Genomic DNA, 23,336 nt, shown 5'->3' with positions numbered 1-23,336 from the left:
TATGCAAAATTAAGATGAATAAATTAAGCACCTGGTCCATATGACATCCATCCTAGTGTGCTAATAGGTAATGTGCCATCATCTCACAGATAAATGATATCAGTCTTTAAATATGTATAAAGCTTTAATTGTAAACATTGCTTTTTATGGACCTTTGTAAGGCAGTGATGCAAGTTTTTTTCCCCCCTAAATTGTAAGTAACTTGAGTTTCAGATACTATCAAATACTAAATTAAGAATGAAAACTGAAGGATTAAACCACTGCTCATTCTTACTCTGCTCCAGTGGCCACACATTTAAACTATACTCTGCTATTTGAGGAATGTATAACTCCTTTTTCATAAACCAACACCCCAACCTCTGTTTCAGTAATAATCTGACTACTAAAATTCGATTATCTCCCTCTCTCCTACTGCTTTAGAAATACAGTCTGCCAACCAAAGTGTAGTTTAGAGAGGGAGGACTGTCTGTATAGTAAGGAGATGGGATTCCATTGTAACAATCAATGTATTAACATATACAAATGGGAAGCTGAATAATGCATTCATACTAGGTTACACTAGGCCTATGTCAAAGTAGATCTATTTTGGCTTTCTAGAAGTTATGCCGGCACAAGAGTCAACATATACCCTGTTTCCCCAAAAATAAGACCTACCCCGTAAATAAGACCTAGTACAATTTTTGGGAATTGCTAAAATATAAGACCTACCCCGAAATTAAGACCTAGTTGTGACCATTCCTAGGGCCGGTGGTGGCATAAGGGGAACTTGAAGAGCTGCGGGAGAGGCAGGAGAGAATCAGCGGTGCCAACGAAGCCAGCGCTAGAGGAAGCGAGGCGGCAGCACAGGGAGCAGAGCCGCATAAGCCGATGCTTCCTCTATAGAGCCGGCTCCTGTCACAGGCGGAATGATACCAAATGCACTCCGCCTGTGAGGAATCTATAGTAAACGTGCGCTACACTCATTCTGGTTACCAAATTACTCTTGGAAAGGTACGGCACCCCTGATTGCCCTGATCACCCTATTCTTAACTTTGTCATTTTGGATTATTTAATTTGGATTTTCATTAACTTTGAAATGTCATAAATTGAAAAAAATAAATAAATAAGACCTCCCCCGAAAATAAGACCTAGTGTGTTTTTTTGAGCCCAAAAAAATATAAGACAGTGTGTTATTTTCGGGGAAACACGGTATTGGCAGGCCATCAGGTAGCTGATATCATACTACAAAATACATTTTCTAGGTCTATAGAAGCCCTGAAACCTGGGGTGCCCTCTTATGGAAATACCAATATTATCTAGGAAGTCAGTGCTTCGCATTACCATTGGTAAGTAAGGATACCCAACATATTAACAGGCTAAAGACTGTATGTGCATAGTAGGGCACCCTATGTTTCTGCTCTATTAAATATTCTAAAAGAACTGAAACTGTTTGCAGGCACTTTGGGGTGCCTTTATTACAACTGAGCTGGCAGCTTACATCATAAAAAGTCAGTTGAAATACACTTTAAAAAGACATAGGCATTGCAAGGATTTTTTCTGTTCAAAGTTATAAGGACAGAGATGTGTTAAATTGCAATCATGTCCACTTTATTTACATAACATGAGATACATAGGTTGATTTATAAAGCATCTTCAAGCATCTGAATAGCTCTATAAATAAGATTCAGAGTACATATTGGACACTTGATATAGCTAAGGAGCAAAGGCAATGTATGTGCTTCTAGGCTCTATTTAGTGGCCATAATGCAATGCAAATCTCCTTCACAGAGCTGTTCCCTGTTTGGAGGGCTTATAAAACAAGCCCAAAAGATTTCCAGGACACAGCAGAAGTAGCCTGCCTCGAGGCCACTATTTCTCTGGTTTAAACCTGGGACTAAGGCATCTGATAATTCATCCCTCCAACTCATTTAGCTTTAGCTACTGAGTTCTGTAATCAACTCAAATCAAGTTATTTTATCAAAATAGCTAACCATATGAAAAAAACTCCACTTGCTGGCACAAAAGGGATTCATAAAATCTTGGTATGCAATATTTCATATTCTGACAGTAAAAATATTTTTCTTCAGTACTGCCAAAAAAGAAATAAATGATATGCATAACCACAATGCATTATCTTTAGGCAACCCACAAACAATAGGTGATATGTGAATACTTGTTTAGGTATGTGATGCAATTATTAAACTATAAATGTATACTTTTTACAGGAGCCAAGCGGACATAACTGTACACTATAGAAGCCGTTTCTTGCATTCTGCTGAAGCAACTCTGTTATTGGTATCTAGACCAGCTAATGGAGCAGGTGGAACCACGGTGGCTTTCTCCCTCCATGCAAGGCTGACTGATTTGGCCCCCACTGTAAGTATTGGTATTTAATACACTCCAAAGCAAGTATGGGCAAATGGCAGCTATTTATTTCTTGAACTATTTACTTGGGGTCACACTATTTTTTTAATTATTTTTTTAACACTAAAGTTAAAATAACGCATAGTGAAAATATGCAGTAGGTTCCAAGTAAAAATCTTTTTAAAATAAATTAAATTGGGCGAAATACACAAAGCCTAAAGGAATGGTGCCATGGAGAAAACAAGAACAGTTTTTCCCTTCTCCAGTCTTTGTAAATTTGCCTTTTCAGCCTAGACAAACGGCTCTCCTGTTGTGGCTCCTGATTCTCTGGTACCTTGTGGGCCATCTGGTCTGGTTCCGCTGCCTGCCTTTAGTGACTTGGTCACATCTGGCTGCTTGCGATCCACATCAGCACCAGCTGCTTCAGTTTGTGAGTATGCAAGGCCTTACATTACTGTGGGCCGAGTTGTTTTCTGCTTTGCAACATGTTTTTGTAAGGATGCACTGAGGACAGTCCCACTGCAACGGGTGACCTAGGCCTATACTGATTTGTTGCTAATTGCAGCAATTTCTTGGTTTTCCCTAAAGAGACTGACACCCCTAACATAGTTGCTGGGACCTCTATTACTAGAATCATCCTCTCTGAAGTCATTTACTGCTCCCAACATGAACCTCAACCTTCATATATACATACCAGATCTCTAATATCCACTTTGGATTTGTTATCGGTCTGTACACAAATGATACAAAAACCAACCGCATGGATTCTAAGCAAACTCAGGTGCCTTCGACAACTAAAACTGCTACCATACCTGGGATTTTTGTACTTATCGTAAAAACATTTTCTTGAAGTCCATTTAGGGACACAAGCCCCTCTGTGTTCTTGGCCTTATGCACTGCTTTTTACAAAACTGATGCATGACGGAGGGAGGGAGGATTATAAGGGGCTGACTTAACATTTTTTGTTAGCCAGTATTCAAAACCTCCTGTAGGTGGAAGTATAACCATCATGACCAAAATTTACAACAATCCTGTGTCCCCCCAATAGACTTCACAAAAAAAGATTTTTCAGTAAATACAAAAGTCTTTCAGTCTAGACCATACTCAATAAAACAATTATGTACAAAACCACTATATAGCTTCTTTAAACTGATGGAGTGTTTGATTTGTTCTGGAAAAGCTGTAGTAATTCCTCACTTTTGTTGAGTATAATTTAACCGGAAATTTTTTATTGTGATACCCTGTCATCTTCTAAGTAAAGTTTATAGATGAGTGATTTGTAAGGTGTCTGGGAGAAGAATTCTGTAATATATTTTCGTCATGAGCATTTCAATGAAAGTGATGATGAATAAATTACATTATATCACTTTCACTCATATATTTGAATATACCTGTTGCATAGATATGCTAGAACTAAATGAGCTAGGATTTTATTAACCAATACATCTAAAATAACTGTATTGTCTCAGCTATTGAATTGAAGCAGAATAGGATTAATGCTGCCTCAAGCCCTAGACAGAGCAATAATCAGCACATTGTAGTAGTACCACAACATCACAGTGAGAACATTACATTCATCTGGTAGCATGGCATACCTTGGATAATATGCTATTGCTCTCAATTCTACAATGCTACACTGCAGTGGCTTGGCTAACTGTTAAAAGGCAATCCTAAATAAAAGCCCAAACATCTCTGATATGTCCCTTTTTTGAGGACGCAGGTGGGTTAAACGTTTCTGTGATATTAGATGTATCACTCTACATTTTTCTTCTGGGGTTCCTAGATCTGCTTCCCAAGTGCAGTGAAGAATACAAGCTCATTTTAATTCTTGTCACAGATGATTTGTGCACTGAGAAGTTAGGAAGTGAGTTAACCTACATGCTTCAGTAAACTCTGTAACAATAGTTTTCTTTGCATTTGTTTTTAAATACATTAGGTTGGTACCCCTTTATATTTTAACAGTTATTACTATAGTGATAGCGCATAGTCTAATATACAGATTATCATAATCATAATTGAGTATTTTTGTGTAAATATCTTAAGAACCAATACTGTATATCTTTTTAGACTAAAACAGGGTAATGGGAGTCTTGGGATAAAAGGAAGCTGAAGTCATTATTTATCATTGATTATTCTCATTTTGGTATCTTGACAGTTATTCTTTGGCTGCCCTTCTGCAGCTGTCATTGGTGCATCTAACAGGAGACAGAAAGGAGAACAGCATGACATTTACATTGGAAATAGCTTTCAAAGCATAGAGTGATAACCTCAAGATATCTACAGTTTGATCAAATCATAAATATTATGTTATGTTGAAAATAAAAGTCTCACAAAATGAGTGTTAAGAATATAGAAGTGCAGAAGTATTAGCACCCAGAATAATTTCACGGCGCGGTTATAACTGTACAGAAGGGCTGATCAATGAAATATGGAGCAAAAAATAAATTACAGAAACCATTCGAATTGTAGAGTCATCGCTCTTTTCCTTTCTCCTTTCCTTCTCACATCACCATCAATTCTGTATGTCTCTCTCTTTTTATGCATCGTTAGGTCCAGCTAAAGCAGGAGTCTCCGTGTTACAAGCTGGAAAAGCTTGCTTTGTCTGTTCAAAACCCCTACAAGGAAAATGGGAAATTCGAGTGAGTGCTATAATCTTCCATGGTGAAATAAACTGAAATAAATATTTTTTGGTATTGCACAGTATACTTCAACACCTTTCCTTTTTTCCAATGAAGCTCTCAGTCCTATTGTCCCTACAACACATACTCAGATATGTGCAAATACTTGGGTATACCTATCCTTAAATTCTCCAAATAGGTGTGTACTTACTCCCTAAATCTCCCTATCTCCATTATTAAGTATTCTCTGTTTAGAACTTTCAGTACTAAGATGCTGAAAAGAAACATCACCACTTACCAGCTGTGCACTTCCCAGCATTAAGAGTCTAAGATTTACTTCACCAATGACCAGATGCACATTTGCCATCATTAAAGGAGAACTATGAGTTGAGTGCTTTTCACTCATCCTCATAGTTCTAGCTGACCTGTGACAATGAAACTGTCACAGGTCGGCTCAGTGGATCGGGAGGTGAGCAAACACATACCGGCGTTCGCTCACTTCTTGATCCTGTCACGACAGAGAGCCGTGACAGGGGAGGGGCTGGATTCCCCCCTCCCTGCTCCAATCCTCCAGCGCTGACTGGCAGGACGGACGGGTAGATAGGCAGAGCTAGCTATAACTCACACAGCTGGGCGGATCCAGACATAATTGTCGGGATCTGTTTCAGCTGCAGTGTCTCAGTATACCGCGAGCTGTAGCTCGTGGTATACTGAGCTTAGGGTGATGGGAGGACGCTAGTTTGTGTCCTCTCGTTACCCTTAGGATAACTCCTTTAAGCTGCTGAGACAAACTTCCCAAATGACCAGTGGTAAACATGACAACATAAACATGCTGAGACAAATATCAACAATGTCCAGTCATGATCTTGCCAGTACTAAGATGCTGAGACAAATACCACCAAAACTCAGTTATGAAGCGGGTCATATGTCCTCTTAAATAAAGTGATGAAGACAGTGTGGTTAAAGTCATGTTTAACTTTTGAATAAATATGTTAGCGGCATAATGCTCAAAACATACAAAAAAACTCCCAGGACATTTCTTATCACAACTGTACACAAATAACATTCTTTCGACGTCAGAAATCCAGAAGTCTTAAATGCTCCCCCTAAGGCCCCGTTCCCACTGCGCGATATGCAAATCGCTTGTCGCGCGATTTGCATATTGCGCGACATTGCGAGATTTGCCGCGCGATATCGCGTTCAAGTTTGCATTGAGCAAGCTTGAATCGCGGCTAAATCCGCTCCAAAAAGGGTCCTGCTGTAGCGACACACGACCCGCGACAGCAGGACCCTTTGCCCCATTGAAATGCATTGGATCGCGATATCGCGCGGTAATTTGCCACGATATCGCGGGAATTATGTAAAGTTATCATATGCATATATTTTTTTCTGTTTTAGAACAGTATTATTGTATTACTGTATAGATAAAAGGAACATTTAAATGATTCCCTTCTGCTTGAGGTCTAATTGAAAAAACACAAAGATTCTTTTGAAAACTTAACTTTGCCTCAAGCCTAATATTAATGCTAATGCTTTTTCTTAACACCCAAACAATTCTATAACACAGACAGTTTTATAACATTTTGCTTGTGCTGGTATGATGTACACACCCACTAATCTGATTATTATTATGTTTTTTTTACAATTTTCCCTTGAAGCTTTATAACATTATAGCTCTCTTTGACAGCTGCAAAATTGAAAAAAAATCTTATCTGATAGGATGGCTTCTTAAAATATGTAAGCAGTGAACTTAAAACTCAAAATGTTTTAACATTTTAAATATCAGAATCTTTGTGTTGTCAAAATAAGAAAGCAGTTGCCATCTTTAAAGAGTTTGTTAAAATTATTCACGTTTAAATTATTTAGATGCAGCATTTACTCATCTTATCAAAAACATGTATTTGTGTTTCCATCAGGGTGATGTTAGTGGAATCTACAAGCTACTTACTGTTTCCTGATTTCCAAGATGAAATTGCCAAGTTAAAGCATGAAAATGATTGCAGGTACTGTGTATTACTTGTATATCATAATCTGACTGCTAATCTATAGCCATAAGTAATTATTAATAGAAAGGTTGGTAGCAATTTTTACATTTCCTGTGTGTTATTGCATGTTCTGCTACAAGAAGTATGAAAATTCAGCATAAATGGTCATAATATATTACATGTGAGATATTTATGAATTGGTTATGCAGGACTGATAACATTAAAGAAAATAAAAAAAATAATAATATTGTGAGCAATCAATATGATGGATTGAATAAAACTGTAGCTTGCAAAACATACCTCATTCCTACATTCCTAGGAATCATCTAGGCTCCTAATTTTCAAATGGAAATGTATTTATAGGGATCTTCATTTATATGTTACAGACACACTGCTGTCCTAAATAGAAAGAAGTATGTTGTCCCAACAGATTGGCCTATTTTGAAATCATTTGCTTTAATCCCCCTATCCCCATCAGCATATACTTACCTTTTCTTTGCTCCCCCGCCACTCCATTCAGCATCAGGAGCTGAAGGTATTACACACACTGGCGGAATTACCAGGGTCAAATCAGTCACAATTGCGACCGGGCCCTGGTGTTCCGCCTGTTGGGGGGGCCCAGAGAAGAAGAAGAGGGCCCGCAGCTCCCTCATGCCGCCCCGCCCCCCCATAGTGCCGCTCCTTCCCCTCTGCTCTGCCACCCGCAGCAGTAGAAGTGGGAAATGTACAGGTGGCTGTGTGGTGGGGTTGGAGAGGCTGTGCCTGTGATCTGTCAAGCAGAATGTGCTGCAGGCACCGCCAAGCTGTGTGGGAGAGGACCTCCCAACTTAGTCCCGCCCCCTGGTTGCCGAGACGCGGAAGAAGGTGCTTCAATGGTCAGGTAAGTCTGGTGTGGGTGAAGCATGGACCGGGAATGGGGGGCGGGGGAGAAGCTGGGGGTATTCAGTGGGGAGGGAGAAGCTGGCAGTATATTTTCATTATAATGTATCGCTAGGACTTGTAGTCCTGCATAGCTGGTGGTATTCTGCATCACTGTATAATGATTATACAGCAATGCAGAATAGCACCAACTATGCAGGGCTGCAAGTCCCAGCAATACATTATATTATTAAGTAGGGATGCACCAGTGCCAATACTGGGCATTTCAACTCGTACTCGTGAAAATGCCCAGATACTAAGCACAGATAGCAGTGTTCTGTCGAGAATGCCGACCTAGTCCAATTTGCTGACCTCAGCAGACCAGTACTATCGAGGAAACAGGGATTTATCGACAAAGTATTTATTGTTAATCGTTAATTGTGACCATTAATAATATGGCATCTATCATTTACTGCCATGGATGGCATATTATTAACAGACACAATTAACAAATACAAACTAATACTTTGCAAATAAATGCCGGTTTCCTCTTTAATCCCATCTGTGCGCAAGTGCAGATACTGGGTCAGTGTTCTTGAAAGAACACAGGCACTACCATTTTTAACTGAAGCGACTGCCTAAAGTCCCGCACTTGCTGAGCACCTCAACAGCCTTCTTGTTAACCAAACGGTGCCTGTTTATAGTGTCTTCCCATGGCGGGGGGGCCCTTCATGATTTCTTGCACCGGGGCCCTGAAGTTTCTACAGTAGTTACGCCTCTGATTACACAATACTTCCAGCAAAGGAGGAGCATATGACACTACATGTGACATCATGGGCCAATCATCACTGTCACATGGGCAGTCCATAGCCCTGTGCATGCTACAACTTCTGTGATTTCTAGTTCACAGTGGGCTTTTCTTTCCCGCCTGATGGCTGGACAGAACAGTCGGGGCGGCAAAAAGAAAGTAAGGGAGGATTTAATGAAGTCTGCATTCAAATCTTGTTTTGCCCTGCATAAGCAAAGCACAGATTTTACTTTACATACACTTGGTGATTCTACCTTTTAATCAATTATACAATATCTACCAGTGTTACTGTTTCAATAAATCACCAAACCAAAAGAAATGGAAGCACTTTGTTCCATGAAAGTCCTCCCACAGTCCAAATCTGATAACACAGAAGTTCTTCAGTTGTATACATTTCACAATGCTATACACCAGCCTGGCCCGCTGCAATGCATTAAACACACATGCGTTAACATTCATTGGATTAGGGCAGGCCATTCATTTGAAAGAACTGCCTAACACACCACCACTAACCAAAATTTGTGCATGCAGCATTTTCAACACACCACAATGCATGGTAGTGTGTCACTGCACATTGCATTGTTCTGCAACATAGGTATGTTGGTAAGGTGCGTTGAGCTGCTATTCATAATGCCACCACACCAACATACATAGTTCATGTTACCATGCGATGCAGTAATGTCCATGTTTCCAGCACGCATTGGTATAAGCAGGTCATAAAGGTCCAAGCATTCATATGTTTCTTTCCAAGCACAAACATTACACTCCAACAATAAAACAGACTTTACAGCATCACTGTAGACTCAGAAAATCACCCATGCTGAGTTGTTTCTGCTTCCTGCGATGTTCATTATAGACACAATACTTCTTCTTAACCTGTACTATACTTTCTAAATGGGAATTCCTACTCACAAAATAATCCTTACTCCCTTCTTCTCTAGCCTCTGACTAATACTACTTAGTATGGGGCTTGCTTGTGTTTTATCTCCTGTTGTAGTGATCTTCAACAAATAAAAGCAATGTTGACCCTTACTCTTCCATCATCTAGCTATTCTCTTTTTCCCAATTTAAATTATTCTAACATTGTGCCATAAGTCCCAACACACACATATTAACCCCAACAGTCTTTGCTCCGGTATGTATTCTTCATATGAATTTTACTTCAGCAGACACAACCTCTTGTATCTATCACAGTATTTATCAAGTTACCTGAGGAGGACATTTATTAAAGTGTTATTCTGATGAATGATACATTGGTATTGAACAAGAAGAAGGGAAGTTTGGGATAACATTTTCCCAAGGTCTCCGTGATCATTCAAGTGAATGATCATAGGCTGATATATGAAAGAACAACATAACTTAGATTCCCCAAAAGCTACATCTGTTCCAGTCACAAATAGCATATATAAGCCAACAGAACACAAAAACACATACAATTTAAATGCTTTTTTAATTGCATTTTTTGATGTTTCACTTTAAGCTTCTTTATGATTGCTGCAGCTGTTAGAAGTATTTGTCAAAATGCTGTGCAGCTGTTAAAAGTGTGTTATAAAAAAAAAAAAAAAACAACAGCCTTTTTTCTGTTTTCTGAAATGTTTATGGTGGTACATTCTATCACAGACTTTAGAATTTAGGGTTCGGTGTGTTATGTTGTAGAGACTTTGTCTGTGGAGCCAGGTTTGGATAAGGGAAAAGATATTGGTGAAAGTAAACTTACAATAGACTACTAAACCCCCCAAAAGTTGCAAAAGGTAGAAGAGTCACTAAAGCAAATCACAGCTATGTATTTAACATCCACCAAACCCAGAGTTAAACTTCAGTTATGCGTTCCCAAGCTACATTTTGTGTCACCTCATGACTATAAATCTTTCTACAGTTAGATACACTTACAATATCATAACATGTATTCTATGCGTCCTAGGTGTCATTCTTGACTCAGACCTCACCTTTCTTCCACACATCCACTCGATATCCAAATCCTGCCGCCTTACCTTCGTAACATCTCGAAAATTCGCCCCTTCTTCACCAAAGAAACAGCAAAATTACTCATCCACTCGCTTGTAAAATCTCGTCTTGACTATTGCAACTCCCTCCTCATTGGCCTTCCACTACACAGACTATCCCCGCTTCACTGGCTTCCACTCACCCAAAGGATAAAATTCAAAATATTAACAATCACCTACAAAGCCATCCACAACTCTGCCCCCGGCTATATCTCAAACCTTGTCTAAAAGTATTACCCTAACCGTACACTCCACTCATCCCAAGAACTCCTGCTTTCCAGCTCCCTTGTCAACTCCTCTCATGCTCGCCTCCAGGACTTCTGTACAGTTTCTCCCATCCTCTGGAACTCTTTACCCCAACCTGTCCGTCTGTCTCCTGACCCTTACTCTTCCATCATCTAGCTATTCTCTTTTTCCCAATTTAAATTATTCTAACATTGTGCCATAAGTCCCAACACACACATATTAACCCCAACAGTCTTTGCTCCGGTATGTATTCTTCATATGAATTTTACTTCAGCAGACACAACCTCTTGTATCTATCACAGTATTTATCAAGTTACCTGAGGAGGACATTTATTAAAGTGTTATTCTGATGAATGATACATTGGTATTGAACAAGAAGAAGGGAAGTTTGGGATAACATTTTCCCAAGGTCTCCGTGATCATTCAAGTGAATGATCATAGGCTGATATATGAAAGAACAACATAACTTAGATTCCCCAAAAGCTACATCTGTTCCAGTCACAAATAGCATATATAAGCCAACAGAACACAAAAACACATACAATTTAAATGCTTTTTTAATTGCATTTTTTGATGTTTCACTTTAAGCTTCTTTATGATTGCTGCAGCTGTTAGAAGTATTTGTCAAAATGCTGTGCAGCTGTTAAAAGTGTGTTATAAAAAAAAAAAAAAAACAACAGCCTTTTTTCTGTTTTCTGAAATGTTTATGGTGGTACATTCTATCACAGACTTTAGAATTTAGGGTTCGGTGTGTTATGTTGTAGAGACTTTGTCTGTGGAGCCAGGTTTGGATAAGGGAAAAGATATTGGTGAAAGTAAACTTACAATAGACTACTAAACCCCCCAAAAGTTGCAAAAGGTAGAAGAGTCACTAAAGCAAATCACAGCTATGTATTTAACATCCACCAAACCCAGAGTTAAACTTCAGTTATGCGTTCCCAAGCTACATTTTGTGTCACCTCATGACTATAAATCTTTCTACAGTTAGATACACTTACAATATCATAACATGTATTCTATGCGTCCTAGGTGTCATTCTTGACTCAGACCTCACCTTTCTTCCACACATCCACTCGATATCCAAATCCTGCCGCCTTACCTTCGTAACATCTCGAAAATTCGCCCCTTCTTCACCAAAGAAACAGCAAAATTACTCATCCACTCGCTTGTAAAATCTCGTCTTGACTATTGCAACTCCCTCCTCATTGGCCTTCCACTACACAGACTATCCCCGCTTCACTGGCTTCCACTCACCCAAAGGATAAAATTCAAAATATTAACAATCACCTACAAAGCCATCCACAACTCTGCCCCCGGCTATATCTCAAACCTTGTCTAAAAGTATTACCCTAACCGTACACTCCACTCATCCCAAGAACTCCTGCTTTCCAGCTCCCTTGTCAACTCCTCTCATGCTCGCCTCCAGGACTTCTGTACAGTTTCTCCCATCCTCTGGAACTCTTTACCCCAACCTGTCCGTCTGTCTCCCACTCTGACTGCCTCTAGGCAATCCCTAAAGACTCATCTCTTCAGGGAAGCCTACCCCACCTCAACCTAACCGCTCAACCATCACGTTCTCAAACATTTATCCCCACACAGCTACCTCCTCATGTATCACTTCCCCTCCCTTTTAGATTGTAAGCCCTCAAGGGCAGGGCCCTCCTTACCATCTTGTCTTGAATTGTCTTGTGATTGTAATGTCTTCCTTATATTGTAAAGCGCTGCACAAACGGTTAGCGCTATATAAATCCTGTATAATAATAATAATAATATGCAGAGCTGGATTAAGGCCGAATGGGGCCCTAAACAAGGCAGTATGTGTGAGACCCCCTGCTTCAGTTACCGATTCTAGTGTTACTCTTTGGTTTATAAATGCACTGAAATGTCACCCAGTTTTATTCTTGTGTGAAGATTTTTTTTTCAAATCACACTAAGCGGATTTTAAAACTTCCACAATTATCATCACTACCACTTACAGTTTATGTAAACCATATTACTAAAATAATATTTCAGTAATAATATTACTAAAATATCATATAAGCTTTTACTGAAAGTAGTATTAAACTCTAAAACATTTTTTCAATCTGAATTTGGATCAAACAAACATACCTTGATCAGCAAAGCATTGCTTTACATTTTTGCCCTAACACATACAATCATCATGTTTCTGAAGCTGCCTTCAAGTCTCTCAGCTCAACTTCCCTGAACTTCCTATCCAGTACAAGATCACAAGGGACAGAGCAGACTCCAGCAACTAATCATCTACTAGTTTGGAGAAGGGAGGTGGGAGGAGATGGGGCCAGGGGGGAGGGGAGTAGCTTGATTTGCTGTGTCTGTATGTTTGCGGAGACATGCACAGCGTACTAGCACACACAAAGGTGACTGGAAAGCACTCTGCTTGAGAAAGGAGTCACTCTAAAACAGAAAGTCAGGACCAGTGCTTAGAGGACCAGCTGATTCTGCAGGAAACTAAAACATTTAAACATCAAGGAGCATGTAAGTGATTTCAGCATTTGGAATAGGAAAAATCCCTTTGACTTTAATATCACTTTAAAGCTTTAAAATAATGTAAAAAGTTGTCACCCTGTCAAGTTCTCTCCCAATGAATACTACACCCAGTCCTGCCAGTGCTCATTGCACAGGTATATTCAACTATTGTCACTATGAAAAAACCCACCTTAAGCAATGACATGCAGCAGTTGCTGGAACAAGTGCATGTAGCCATGAAGTGGCTACAAAGAAGAGACTGTAGGAGATTAGCAGTGCTGAAATGCAACATAGGGGTCTATTCACTAAGCTGCTGTAGGCAGCCGAGTGAATGAACGACCTGAAGTGAAGTGAGCCGAACACTGTTCGGCTATTCACTTCAGGCTGGTACGGCTGATTTCAGCCGTATATCGGCTGAAATCAGCCGTACATCGGCTTGCTTCGCATGGCTTTGTCTGTCTCCCACTCTGACTGCCTCTAGGCAATCCCTAAAGACTCATCTCTTCAGGGAAGCCTACCCCACCTCAACCTAACCGCTCAACCATCACGTTCTCAAACATTTATCCCCACACAGCTACCTCCTCATGTATCACTTCCCCTCCCTTTTAGATTGTAAGCCCTCAAGGGCAGGGCCCTCCTTACCATCTTGTCTTGAATTGTCTTGTGATTGTAATGTCTTCCTTATATTGTAAAGCGCTGCACAAACGGTTAGCGCTATATAAATCCTGTATAATAATAATAATAATATGCAGAGCTGGATTAAGGCCGAATGGGGCCCTAAACAAGGCAGTATGTGTGAGACCCCCTGCTTCAGTTACCGATTCTAGTGTTACTCTTTGGTTTATAAATGCACTGAAATGTCACCCAGTTTTATTCTTGTGTGAAGATTTTTTTTTCAAATCACACTAAGCGGATTTTAAAACTTCCACAATTATCATCACTACCACTTACAGTTTATGTAAACCATATTACTAAAATAATATTTCAGTAATAATATTACTAAAATATCATATAAGCTTTTACTGAAAGTAGTATTAAACTCTAAAACATTTTTTCAATCTGAATTTGGATCAAACAAACATACCTTGATCAGCAAAGCATTGCTTTACATTTTTGCCCTAACACATACAATCATCATGTTTCTGAAGCTGCCTTCAAGTCTCTCAGCTCAACTTCCCTGAACTTCCTATCCAGTACAAGATCACAAGGGACAGAGCAGACTCCAGCAACTAATCATCTACTAGTTTGGAGAAGGGAGGTGGGAGGAGATGGGGCCAGGGGGGAGGGGAGTAGCTTGATTTGCTGTGTCTGTATGTTTGCGGAGACATGCACAGCGTACTAGCACACACAAAGGTGACTGGAAAGCACTCTGCTTGAGAAAGGAGTCACTCTAAAACAGAAAGTCAGGACCAGTGCTTAGAGGACCAGCTGATTCTGCAGGAAACTAAAACATTTAAACATCAAGGAGCATGTAAGTGATTTCAGCATTTGGAATAGGAAAAATCCCTTTGACTTTAATATCACTTTAAAGCTTTAAAATAATGTAAAAAGTTGTCACCCTGTCAAGTTCTCTCCCAATGAATACTACACCCAGTCCTGCCAGTGCTCATTGCACAGGTATATTCAACTATTGTCACTATGAAAAAACCCACCTTAAGCAATGACATGCAGCAGTTGCTGGAACAAGTGCATGTAGCCATGAAGTGGCTACAAAGAAGAGACTGTAGGAGATTAGCAGTGCTGAAATGCAACATAGGGGTCTATTCACTAAGCTGCTGTAGGCAGCCGAGTGAATGAACGACCTGAAGTGAAGTGAGCCGAACACTGTTCGGCTATTCACTTCAGGCTGGTACGGCTGATTTCAGCCGTATATCGGCTGAAATCAGCCGTACATCGGCTTGCTTCTTTTTTGGCTTCTGGTCGGCCGAACATGCTCAGCATGTTCGGCCGACCCGAAGTGCAGAAGGTGTTCGACTCAGCCGATCCAACATCTGGATCTGCTGAGCCGAACCTCCGGCAGGCTACTCACTGCTGTTCGGCCTATTCTTATAGATGCCGAACAGCAGTGAGTGAATAAGGCTCGGCTGTTCTGCTCTGTCCCTCAGAGGGAGCAGAACAGAAAAATAGTTAAAAAAGTAAAAAAAAAGTCAATAGAAAACGATTGTGCGGAGCTAGCAGTGACAGCTAGTTTCCTATTGTCCAGCGGCTCTGCTGCTGTAAAAAAAAACGAAATAGGTAGCAATGGTTACTTCCCGGTCGCATAGGGTGCCGATCAGGATTAGATAGCGGCCGGATGGGTCTGGTATTTCTTTTGTGCATTGGAACTGCATAGAATTTTTGAATCCTATCAGTACCCCCCGATGTTTAGATGTGTCGTTGGCCATGAATATCTGTGTGTAGTGGGGATGGAAATACTTTGGGTGGGAGGAGCGGGAAAAGTGTGATTCCTGTAGGCAGAGTATATCATATTTGGAGGAATGAAATTGGCGAAATGCAATCTGGCGTTTGCGGGGGGAGTTAAAGCCTTTGACATTTAGTGAAAGAAGTTTAATTTCGGGTGTCATGTTCAGGGTGGGTGAAAAAGTGGTGTGAGAGATACATACCAACAGGCGGGTGGACCTCGAGCGTCAGAAGTGGAGGAAGGGAGGGAGCAGGAAGGTAGATAGGAGGAGGAGCTAAGAGAAAAAAACAACAACATATTAGTAAACAGTGGTGCAAATACAAGGTTCTGACCTGAGCAGTAGGGCGGTCCCTATTTGGGAGTCCCAACTGCGGGCAGAATTAGGTCCCCCAACTGGTGGTTGGACCGGAACAGGGGTTAAAGGAGGGGCACAGTGACCACCTCCCCGGCATCTCAGGGGAAGGTTAGGTAGGAGACAAAATAAACCAGCATGAGAGCAACTTAAGCTAAAAAAAAAGAGTATGGTATGGATCCCAGTCACCCGGGGTGTCCCATAGTGGCCGACAGCCCAGGGTCCTCTGCGGTATGGGCTATTGGTGATTATGACTTGTTAAGGGCCCCTGCCAGCAAAAATTGGAGCGTACTGCTCAGAGGGGCTGGAAGAACCTCATAGATAATTAGAACATAGGGCAACCATTGCTACCTATTACGCCCCCAACTCCAGACAACTCCCCTTCTTCAAACACCTCCTCTCGACCATCAGTGCCCACCAACGCGGTACCCTTTTAATATGTGGAGATTCAAACACAGTTATGCACCCTAGTCTAGACAGAACGTCGATTAACGACCCATCTACTGATACCTCTAAAGCCTTTTGCACACTTCTCTCCCAAAATTCGCTAGTTGATTGTTGGAGACAGATGAACCCAACTTCCAGGGAATACACTTTTTATTCCAACCCACATGATTCATTCTCCAGGATCGATCATTTTTTCGTATCGCACCCCACCCTCCCTACAGTGGTCAACTCCAGTATCGTCCCGTTTTCCTGGACTGATCATCATGGAGTGACCCTCTCGCTGTCCTCCTTATGGTCTCAACATACTGATCGCTCCTGGACCTTGAACGATTCCCTCCTCACAGACAGTAGCACACTACTAACCATTGAATACGCACTGCAAGACTATATTTTACATAACAAAACCCCAGACATCTCCCCCACCACGTTATGGGAGGCACATAAACCAGTCCTGCATGGTACATGTATACGAGTAACTTCCACTATAAAAAAACTGAAAATGTCCCTCTTACTGGATCTAGAGACTAAATTTAACGACGCTTCTAGATCCTTTAGTATGCGTCCAACTCCTCTCAACAAATCCCTAGCGGAAAAAGCCAGAAGGGATCTAAATCTCCTGCTCACCAGCTTTGCTGACAAAAGCTTGCGTAGAACCCAACACAAATTTTACCTCCAAAGCAAAAAACAATCCACTCTCCTTGCTAGACAATTGCGCAAAATAGACCTGCACCAAAAACCCTTTCGCCTCCGCCTTTTGGATAACTCCCTGTCTAGTAACCCCCACAAAATTGTCCACGAATTCTCCAAACACCTAGCTACGCTTTACAATTCCACCTCCACGTTCGACCCCGCTGCAGCCTCAACATTGTTCTCTGGGGTGTCCATGCCAGAAATGCCAGAACAGTCCCGCATAGCCCTAGACGCCCCCATAACTGAACAGGAAGTAATATCTGCCATAAAAACCCTTAAGCTACATAAGAGACCAGGCCCCGACGGCTTTACCGCCACTTACTACAAAAAATATTCCGAATTATTAGCGCCTCTACTGACGGCCTTTAACGATGTTCATAATGGATCCAAATTTAGAACAGAATCCCTCGTAGCCACAATTTGCATGCTTCCAAAACCAGACTCTGATGGAACCCACTGGGCCAACTTTAGGCCAATATCACTTCTAAATATTGACGTTAAAATATTGGCCAAAGTGTTGGCAACTAGGCTCAACTTAATCATTACCACCCTTATCCATAAGGATCAGGTCGTTTTCATCCCCCGGCGCCAAGCCGGCGACAATGTACGCAGAGCCTGTCTCCTGATTGAAAAAGCTAATCGCCGTGGCATTCCGTTTATGTTGTTATCATTGGACATACAAAAGGCGTTTGATATACTCTATATACTCAATAAGTGGGGTTTTGGACCGAAATTCTGTACATGGATCACAGCCTTATACTCTAACCCTACCGCATCGGTGAAGTACGCTGGTCATAGATCTGCCCCCTTTCCCATCCTTAGGGGTACTAGACAGGGCTGTCCTTTGTCGCCATTGTTATTTGCATTGGCTATAGAACCCCTTGCACAACTAATCAGAAACCACCCTGATATCACAGGCATCCCACTAGCAGGACACCATCATAAATTGTGCCTTTTCGCAGATGATATCTTACTCTTTATTTCCAACCCCCATATTTACCTCCCCAACTCACTAAGCCTTCTAAACTCCTTCAGCACCCTCTCAGGACTACACCTTAACACCTCTAAATCCAAGGCCCTCAACATAACATTACCATCTCATACACTCAACTTGTTGAAATCTAATTATCAGTTCCAATGGGAAGCCACGTCCCTAAAATATCTGGGTATCCACTTGACCCTGTCTCACTCCTCCATATATTCCGCTAATTACCCCCCCCCTTATTCACCAGACTTAAGAATCTTCTCAAAATTTGTGGTTAGGTAGAATTGCTGCGATCAAGATGACCATATTGCCAAAACTCCTATACCCATTCCGGGTTTTACCCGCCCCAATACCCCTCCACCAACTCAGAGTCATACAGAGGCTACTCCTTTCCTTCATCTGGTCACACAAGAAGCCTAGGATACCGGCGAGCTCTATGTATCAGAGTAGACGCTCTGGCGGTCTAGGCGTACCACACATTCAAAAATATTATTACGCCGCTCAATTAGCTACTGTAGCTAAATACCACGCGTCCACTGAAACACCTTTATGGGTCTCCATCGAAGCCATAGACTGCGATCCATTGACCATAGACAATCTCCTGTGGATCCACCCCCAAACACAGGAAGGGAATCTCGAACCCTATCACATGTCATCCACTCCGCATTTGGGATGCCTCTAAATATTCCAGCGGGCTCCTTTCACCGCACCTACCCATGCTCTCCTTCTTACAGCACCCAGCTTTTCCCCCGGCACTCGACTCCCCAGCTACTTTCCATAAATGGAAAGAAAAGGGTGTCACACACTTTTACTCATTCTATAATACTAACAATATAATTCCTTTCCCAAATCTACAATCACAACATTCAATCCCAGCCTCTGAACTCTTTCGTTATTTACAAATAAAAAGCTTTATACAAGCCAATAGCAATCAAAATGGAAACTTACAGACTTTGTCTCCATTTGAAACAATTTGTAAATGAGACCCCCACTCTCCCGGTATTATTTCGCAGTTATATATTACATCCCTACAATCCACCCAAACCCCACACCACCCATATATGGACCGCTGGCAGAAAGACATGGACCTTGTGTTTCCCGAAGACACCTGGTCCCAGATATGGACATCCACCAATAACTGCTCTAAGAGCGCCAGAATACTCGAGACCAATTATAAACTACTACTCCGCTGGTATATTACCCCCTCACAGGCCCAACACTTTGTGCTGGATTGCGAGGGCACTTGCTTCCGCGGTTGCTCTGCTAGTGGCACTTATATGCATATATGGTGGTCATGTACCGTCCTCCAGCCGTTCTGGTCAAAAATCTTCAAAATGTTGTCCACTCCCGGGCACTCTGGGAGCCTCCCGCTCCTGGCCGCCCAGGAGAGAAACACTGCTGTTTCTTTTTTTTCTTTATTCTGACACGAAGAGATGTCAGAATAGCAACAAAAAAAAATTCCCATTGAATGGGAGGCTCACAGCAGCCATTTTGTTGGTGTGTTGTTGTTAGAGAGAGTTGATAATGCTGTATAGGGAGATATGCTGTGCCTTTAGTTTGACCATAGTTTGCTTACTAGCCCTACAGAAGGCCAGAATTGAATAACAAAACTTGCCTACACCATACTTTCAGGGGGTTTGTTGCGAGGATCAATACGTTTGTACTTTTTTTTTTGCATATCAATTTGTTTACTGTGATAAAAGTACAGAACAAAAATACTAGACAATGATGTACAATATTTTATTTTTCATTTGTGATACAAAAGCGTCATTGTTGTTAGTGACGAATCACATGGAACATGTATAGAGAATATTAAGAAATAACAAAACAAACCAAAAGTGGCTAACAGCCGTTAGCTATCAAAGTTGTCAGTGGCTTCTTGCAGACATAGAAGGGTCTTCAAGGGTTTACAAAGGCCTTGAGGCGTGAGTACGTCTCTGAGATATTGTATGCCTCGAAGTTTCCATTGACGGAATACTGACAAGTCATGGCCTGCTGGGAAGGCTGGGGTAGAAGTGATAGGCATGAGCGGGGATACCACACCGGGCATGTTTAGAAGTTAGTTGTGTCCCTTAAGAGTTTAAAAGTTCAATTGTGTCCCTTAAGAGTATATTACTCTTTAGGTGAGTAGGCAAATTGGGAAGTGGTGTGTAGGATACCCAAAAGTGACCATGGGTACACTAGGTGTTGCTCCAGGGGGGTATTAGTGAAGAATGACGTATCCGATAGCCAATCTCGTACATGGCGAAAAATGCTGGCCAGGTTATAAAGTCTAATATTCGGTACGTTGGCCCCGAGGTGTAAAGCGGGGTGTTGCATTTTGATCAGCGCTATCCTGGACTTCTTCCCCTTCCATATAAACTTAGAGAAGGCCCTGTTTAGTGTTTGAATGTCCTTGTGTTTGATGGGTAACGGAATAGTCTGCATGGGGTATAATAAACGTGCAAAATTGATCATCCTAATGAGATGGCACCTGCCCATGGTGGAAGGAGGGAGGTCCCGCCAGCTCTGGAGATCCGCAACAATTTTTTGTATGAGGGGGTCATAGTTCAAAGCATATAATTCAGTGGCTAAACGAGGAATATCAATACCTAGGTAACGAATGGATCTGTGTTTAATTTGGATCTTGTTTGGGTCAGGCCATGAGGATGTGTTCATGGTATGATTTTTGGATAAGGGGAGTATTTAACATTTATCAAAATTTATTCTCAACCCCGAAAATGTGCCAAATAGGGTGAGATGTTGCATGATGGCAGGTATTTGGGTGGGGGGATCAGATAAGAACAAAAGGATATCGTCTGCAAACAGTGCTAACCTGACATCATGGGGGCCCAGACGTACACCCGTAAATTCTGCGGATGAAGCCAGAGAATGAGATAGGGGTTCGATGGCTAAGTTAAATAAGAGTGGGGATAAGGGACAGCCTTGGCGGGTGCCCTTGTATAAAGGAAATGGCGAGGAAAGGGCGCTGGAAGTGTATACACGTGCTGTGGGAGCTTTATACATGGTTGATATGAAGTTCATGAAAGTACCGGAAAAACCGATGTGAGCCATCACTAATCTAAGCCATCCCCAATTAACATTGTGGAATGCTTTCTCTGCGTCCAAAGCTAAAAGCGCTTTTGGACACCGAGAAGAATCATTAAGTCTGTGTTAGGATCCATAGCGCCTCTAGGTGGCGCAGGAGCTGAGACCTGCAGCTCCAGTGCTCACCTGCGGGTGTTTCCCAGCTGCCAGTACTAAGCCATCACCTGGTGCTTCCTGGGAGGATATTTAAACCCTCCCTGCAGTCAGGATGATGGCTCAGTATCGTTTCCGGTTTCCTGAAACTTGAACCCTGAGTCCCCAGTCCTGTGAACCCTGCTTTCCGTCCAGAGTCCTGTTACCAGTCCTGTACCCTGTTTGTGTCCCGAGCCCGGTTACCCATTTGCAGGCCTAGATACATCTTGTTGCCATTACCTGCCTTGCCTCTTGTTGCCATTACCTGCCTTTCCTCCTGTTGCCATTACCTGCTTGTCCTCCTGTTGCCATTACCTGCTAGTAGTCTGGTTGATGTTACTTATTTATGTTTGCTTTTGGGTGTTGTTTAGTTTGCTGTTGATTAAACTGTATATAAAACATTCTGCCCTGTCCGGTGTGGTCATAAGTGTTTGGTCTGCCTGTGTGGGTACCTGCGCAGGTGTGGGGTCACCAGTATCCCTGACAGTCTGAGATATTTTAGTGAGACAAGTATTTTATGAACATTGAGGCTTCGCAGCTTCCCAAAAAAGAACATAATCATCAGCATAAGATACATTATCACAAGCATATTCATACCACCAAGATTTTAGTAGAGATTGAAAAGTGTCATCCGTGTATAAGTAAGCAGGAAATCGCCAGATTTTCGGGGGGGAGGGCATGTCCAGTCCCTGAAGTATGACCGATACTGGTGCATGATCGGAAATCAAAAGATCCTCTATGGTGACCGATCGGATTTTAGGTAAAAGGTTGGGGGCAGATAGGAACAGGTCAATGCGAGATACTGAGTTATGGACATGAGAAAAATGAGTATATTCTCTGTCAATGGGATGGAGAAAGCGCCATATATCCATTAGTCCCTCAGATTGGATCATAGACTGTAAATGTTTGTCCTGTAGACTGGGCTTAGGCGGGGGAGATCTGGATTACCAAGACCGGTCTTCCAATGTATTGGGTGTATCATTAAAATCCCCACCTATCAGGAGGTAGGACTGCGGGTTGCGGTTCTGTTTCATATTTGACAGAGTCACAAAACGGTCTATTGTCAGCATTAGGCCCATATATATTCCAAAGATCCAAGTTGGAAGTGCCAAGTAAGAGAGAGACATGGGACCATCTGCCTTCTGAGGTATCATGTTGTTGGTGTATCACAGTGTGTGGGAGATGCTTGCTTATGAGAGTGATCACTTCGGCTGATCTGCCATTAGCGGGTGCGCCCATAACTGTGCCCACCCATGCCTGTTGCATACGTTTGAAGTCAGCAGCTGGCAAGTGTGTTTCTTGCAACATCGCGATGTCCGCCTTGATCTTACGTAAATGCCGGATAATTCTGCGCCTTTTGTTAGGGGAACAAAGTCCTTTAACATTCCACGTTACAATGTTTTCGGGGGTTCCCATGGGTCGAGGTGTGGAAGCTGATATGCTTGTAGATGATAATAAATTCCATGTATTTGACGGTTGCCATCAAGTGTCCCAGTGCTTCTTGTGCAACCAAGATGTGTATCCCCTCGTCGAGAGTCCAGAACTGGAAATAAAAAGTAAGACCAAAACAACTTTCGGGCGTTAGGAGGGCCCCATGCTAATCCTCCCAACAGCATGGAAGAAGTATGAGTAGAAGGTAACAAGAAAAAAATTCCCAAAATGGAATAGAACAACCTTTGTAAACACATCACGTGAAAATATACTTGTATTGACTTCCTTTTTTCCAGATGAGCGTGCAAAACAAAAAAGCTTCTCGAACAGTCAATAATGACCATTTGGAAACTGAAGCCCGGTAAATGTAAAAACGGTGTGGCGAACTGAAGCCACGTCCCGGCTTTGAAACTAGTTGTTTATCAGACTTATGTTGAGAACACCAGAGTGAGTGGACTTAATA

At 41.8% G+C, this 23,336-nt stretch overlaps 1 protein-coding gene across 1 annotated transcript in view; it reads left to right on the top strand.

The window, feature by feature from the left end:
• The window catches only part of LOC108796841 (cilia- and flagella-associated protein 47-like), a 208,738-nt gene that overhangs the window by 152,033 nt on the left and 33,369 nt on the right, over nt 1-23,336 (top strand). The window contains 5 exon segments of the mRNA XM_018568382.1: nt 2,205-2,355; nt 4,894-4,982; nt 6,878-6,964; nt 13,221-13,288; nt 22,535-22,554. Of these exon segments, the coding sequence (XP_018423884.1) occupies nt 2,205-2,355; nt 4,894-4,982; nt 6,878-6,964; nt 13,221-13,288; nt 22,535-22,554 (415 nt within the window).

Source organism: Nanorana parkeri, unplaced genomic scaffold (assembly GCF_000935625.1).
Source record: "Nanorana parkeri isolate BGI_ZX_2015 unplaced genomic scaffold, ASM93562v1 scaffold1181, whole genome shotgun sequence".
Taxonomy (NCBI): domain Eukaryota; kingdom Metazoa; phylum Chordata; class Amphibia; order Anura; family Dicroglossidae; genus Nanorana; species Nanorana parkeri.
The sequence above is the reverse complement of the archived record's forward strand: the minus strand, read 5'-3'. Positions and strand labels throughout refer to the sequence as shown.